This window comes from Elephantulus edwardii, unplaced genomic scaffold (genome assembly GCF_000299155.1).
Source record: "Elephantulus edwardii isolate Elephantulus edwardi_28Jun2011 unplaced genomic scaffold, EleEdw1.0 scaffold00032, whole genome shotgun sequence".
Lineage (NCBI taxonomy): Eukaryota > Metazoa > Chordata > Mammalia > Macroscelidea > Macroscelididae > Elephantulus > Elephantulus edwardii.
Genome location: NW_006399782.1, coordinates 8,923,204 through 8,928,681, shown reverse-complemented (window position 1 = coordinate 8,928,681; position 5,478 = coordinate 8,923,204). Strand labels below are relative to the sequence as shown.

Here is a 5,478-nt window from a genome sequence, read left to right as displayed (position 1 = left end):
CCTTGGAGAGGGGCATCATGCTTGGGAGTGTGGAGGGGCGACGCAGGAGAGGAAGACTCTCGAGATGAATCAATTCTGTGAGTGGACTGGTGGGAATGAGTGTGTTTGAGACGGCGAGGTTGGCACAGGATAGAACGGCATTTAGGGCTCTTGTACATAGGGTCGCTATGAGTTGCAAGTGACTCGATGGCACATAACAAGTATACTAGCATATCATCTGCATAGAGATAATTTTACCTCCTCTTTGCCAATTTGGATACCTTTTATTCCCTTCTCTTGTCTTATTGCTATCGCTAAGACTTCCAATACAATACTGAGTAAGAGAGGTGATAGTGGGCATTCTTGCCTAGTTCCTGTTCCTAAAGGGAATGCCTTTAACCTCTCTCCACTGAGAACAATGTTGGTCTCGGGTTTCCATAAATACTTTTTACTATGTTGAAGAAATTCCCCTCTAATCCTATTTGTTGAGTGTTTTAATAGGAGTTACTCTTCTGTATGATATAATCTGTAAACAATGTTGGGGGTTTTTTTTGTTTCTAACTTAAAATTATCCTGCCTGCAGTTTCCTTTGTCAGTACCTTTAGGAGGTGTTAAAAAAAAAATAAAACAACCAAAATTTTGGTTTTGGACTAAAAGAAAAAAAATGAAATCCAAACTTACTTAAATGCTCACCAATTTTATATAAATTATTTATCTAGTCTCCACAAAAATTAGAGTAGGGTAAGATTAATTTGGTAGAGCACAAGGTCACTATCTGAATAATTAGGAGACTGGAATACAGGAGGAATCCAGTTCGTCATGAGACAAAGAAACAGAGGGAGGATTGAGACAGGCCAGCTACCTGTGTGCAACAATAAGAAATAAGGTTGCTTTTTTCCACCAAAGGCTTGAGAGACAACAAGATCCACCTTAACTGAGGTGTTTTAATATTGGGCTACTAAGCAAAGAGCAAATTTCAAGACAGAATATGATTGTAAGGTAGTAGGAGTCCATCTCACTCTATATTTTCAGTCACCCAACACGCAAAGGATCTGTATGCCACCTATTAAAGCACCTTAAAAGACAGTCAGGTAAGGAAAAGTCCCTGTTCATAGGAAGTAACCAAGAATTTAGGAACCAACAGGTAAAATATACGTAGAAAGGAAATATTTATTACAAGTAACAATAGGTGAATGGAAAAAAGAATACAGGCAGGTTCCTGTAACTGTTGTTTTAAAAGCTTAAAATTATCCATGAGTGGGCACTTGTTCTCTTTAAAAGTGAAAACAATGCAAGAATGAGGGAAAGAAGTAGAAAGAAATGGGTATCCAAAAAGAGCCAAAGACCAGTAATATAAATGTTGGCGAGGATGTGGCGAGATAGGAACTCTTACACATTGTTGGTGAGTTTGTAAAACGGTACAACTATTCTGGAAGGCAGTTTGGCGCTTCCTCAAAAAGCTGAACATAGACATGCCCTACGACCTAGCTATTCCACTACTTGGAATTTACCCTGAGAAAATGAGAACTGAGGCACAAAAGGAGACTTGTACAATAATGTTCATGGCAGTGTTATTTACCATCACAAGAACATGGAAACAGTCCAGATGACCAACCACAGCTGAATGGATTGAGAAGTTGTGATACATTCACACAATGGAATACTATACAGTATACTCGAGCAATGATTTTGAAAATTACAACCTAACTTGGGAGGGACTGGAGAGAATTATGTTGAGTGAACTGACTCAGTCCCACCAGGACAGACATTGTAAAAAACCATTATTGCAAAATGAGTATGAGGATCCAAGGGGATGTGGGAGCAAGAGGGATGAGGATGTGTGTGAGGGAATGAAATCATGGGGTTGTACAATTTGATGGGTGGGGGTGTGAAGAAAATTGGAAGAATCTGGTCTGAAAAGCAATGTGTTCAAATTTTGTAAATAAACTTACATAAAAAAATAAAAAATAAAATCAGAGCAACTTTTTACAAAGTCTGCCACCCCTCTCCCACACCCCCCCACTGCAGTTTGGTCGATTCTAACTCATAGTGACAGAGAGGAACAGCCCCCCCACAGAGTTTCTAAGACTAAATCTTTATGGGAGCAGACTGCCTCGTCTTTATCCTGTGAAGTGACTAGTGAGGTAAAACCACCGGCTTACCTGTTAGTAGCCCAATATCTAACCCATTGTATACACAGGAAAATGAGTTAAAATAAGGACCTAGTCTATCTGATTACATGCGTTGAATAAAAATAGCACCATATTTTTATCGCAGAAGAGGTCATTCTGAAGTTAAATATATTACATTTTGGCTCATTTCTATACAACGAAACGAGAGGTGCCTATTTTCTAAATATATCGAGAAATATCCTTTTTTAAGGTAACTCTTCAAAAGTAGATATGGATGTAAATTTCCTAGAATTTCTGGCATGGTATCAGTCGGTACTGCTCCTCTATCTTTCAACATTTTGAGAATGAAGGAAGGAATGGATGTAACAGAATAAAATAAAGCCCACTATAAATGAAATATTTCTCTCTTGGTCATTTTTTTTAAGTGATGAGATACACACACACACAATTCTAAATTTTCATATTAAAAACTACTTAAATTTAGAAAAACTTTGCTCAGAAAATGTATGTTCTATTCAACTTACCTTTGTTTGTTCTTTTCTAAGTTGCTTTAATAATGTTAAATTGTCCAAATTCTTTTCTCTCTCTTCCCGGAGGTTTTTTACTACTGCTGATGTCTGGGCTATACAATTTTTTATGACTCTGTCTCTACTGGCATGGGCTGCCACCAACTAAAAGAATAAAAAGGGGGGGAGGAAATAACATCAATTCATCATGTTTCAGCATTTAAAAAAAATGCTTATACCAAGACTTCAAACATTAAATACTTTCCAAAACAATTTTAAAAACTCAATCTGTGGAGAAGATTTAGCTGAATCAGCTCCCTACCTAAAACCAGATACAAGGCAAGAACCCTGGGTCAGCAGCTATCTTTACCCTGCGCTTCCAGGGGTCCCAACAGTCTTTCTCCAGTTCAACCACCTGGCTATTCATTTAAGTCTTTTAGTTACATCCCTTTCTCTCCCTATCATTCTATTCCTATTTTCTTTGATTTTTGACTGAATGTCTACAAATCAACTTAGTTTTTCTTACATACACTGACATTTTTCATAACATAAATTTTCATTAGTTAATGATAATCTCGATAATCAATTATTTATTTCCTTTCCCTTCACCCAATTTAACTCTAATCTCCTTCCATTCCCATCCCTGCTATATCCTTTAGGATTGATGACATTCTTGTGGAAACCTTTCCTTAGCTTTTCTAATAGTGGTTTATGCCGTATTCATCTTTTTGTGATTGGTTTACGTCACCCAGCATATTTTGTTCTCAATTCATGCATGTTACGTAGTTTTTCATTAATTCTTTTTTTTTTAAGGGTAAAATAGTAAAGATAGATTATATAAAGTTATATTCCCAAACAGACCTTTCTCCTTAAGAGGAAATGCAGAGGAAAGGTCAGCTGTTCATGAACTCTTAATCATTTTTTTTGTTATGCAAACACTTTGTAGTATGGATACACCACAGGTTTTTTTAGCTACTAATCCACTGATAGACACTTAACACTCTTTTCAACCCTTTGCCAATGAAAATAACATTGCAGTGAACATGGGCATCCACGCAGCAGCCCTTTATTTCATTCAAATATATATGTAGTGACGGACTGCTAGGTCAAATGGAGTTTTTATTCCCAACACTCTAAGGAAGTATTACATTGCTTTCCATAGTGGTTGCCCCATTTTTTTTATTCCCTTCAGGAATGTGTGTGAGTTCCAGTCTCTCCATAACCCTCACCAGCATTTATGATTCGATGTCTTGTTCAGTATTGCTATTATTCCCAGAGTGAGATGATATCTCATTGCTGTTTTGATTTATAACTTTCTAATACCTAAACATCTTGGGTATTTCTTCACATGTGTTTGCTGCAAATCCAAATGCCTTCTTTGATCATATATTTATGTCCTCTACCCATTTTGTAATTGGTTTGTCTTGTTGAGATGTTAGTTTTCTATAAATTTTAGAGATTAGATTTTTGTCAGGTGTATGATTACCAAGTTTTGTTTGTTTGTTTTTTCCCAGGCTGTAGATGCTCCTTTTATTTTTTTGAAGTCTTTTGATACAGACGTTTAATTTTGAGAAGGTCCCAATCATCTAATTTATGGAGCTCTGATGGCCTAATGATATGGAGCTGCAGTGCCAACCAAAGGCACATGGTTCAAATTCCCCAGCATTCTGCAGAAGATGGGCACTCTCGTCCCATGTGATTTATACCCTCCTCAAACTCACTGGAGGGTCAGCTTGGTCAGTTCCAACTCGACAGCTTATGACAACAAACCATCTAGTTCATCTCTGTTGATTATGCATTTTCATTTACATTGTCTATTTATGCCACTGATTAGGGCACTTACCCGAATTTTTTCTTTGATAATCTTTATAGTTTTAGATTTTATGCCTAGGCTCTTGCTCCCTTTAATTTTTGTATAGAGCATGAAGGTTAGATCTGGTTTCCATGTTCTGCAAATAGATGTCCAGTTTTGTCAGGATCATTTGTAAAGGAGGTGGTCTTTTCCTTAGAGTACGTCATCTCTTCATCAAGAGCAGTCATCCATGAGTCAATGATTTATGTGAGCTCTCAATTTCATTGCATTTGTCTATGCATCTGCCACTGCACCATGAATAAATTTTGATTGCTGTGCCTGTGTAAAAGGTTTTGAGATTAGAAGTGTTACCGTCTATTTTTATCCTTCATTAGTGCTAGGTTTACCTGGGGTCTCTTTCCATACGAAGTTGGGTATTTTTTCTATTTCTTTGAAAAATAATGATGGGATCAGGATTGCATTACATTTGTAGATTGGTTTTGATAGTTTTGCCATTTTCCCTGTGTAAGCCTTCTGATACATAAAGATGTTTTCCATTTACGTACATATCTTTTGGCAGAATTTTATAATTTTCCTTCGTAAAAGTCTTTTGTATTGCTGGTTAGATTTATTCCTAAATATTTTATCTTTTGTGTGACTGTAAATGGCTTTGTTTCTCTTACTTTTTTTTCAGAGTTCTCTGTTAACCATAGAGAAACCAAATTGATTTTTGTATGTTGATCTTGCACCCCTACCACTTTCCTGAACAGATCAAGTAGATCCTTGTTAAACCTTTGAGAATGTCTATATTTAGGATTACAGTGCTAACAGTTTTATTTTGCTTGGCTCCATAATCAACACTCTTAGTACCAGCAGCCAGGAAATCAAGTGACGAATTGCACTGGGAAAGTCAACTATCAGGGACCTCTCCAGAGTAGTGAAGAGCAACGATGTCAGGTTGGAGACTAAGGTGTGCCTGATCCAGGCTATAGTCTTCACAACTGCGTGCTATGTGACAGAGAGCTGGACAATGACTAGGTATGATAGAAAGATAATTGATGCCTTTGAG

The 5,478-nt window shown here is 37.0% G+C and overlaps 1 protein-coding gene across 1 annotated transcript in view; it reads right to left on the bottom strand.

Moving 5' to 3' along the window:
- The window catches only part of CCDC58 (coiled-coil domain containing 58), a 51,067-nt gene that overhangs the window by 11,138 nt on the left and 34,451 nt on the right, over nt 1–5,478 (bottom strand). Inside the window, exon 3 of the mRNA XM_006884235.1 lies at nt 2,636–2,782. Coding sequence (XP_006884297.1) covers nt 2,636–2,782 — 147 coding nt within the window. The remainder of the gene's footprint in view (nt 1–2,635; nt 2,783–5,478) is intronic.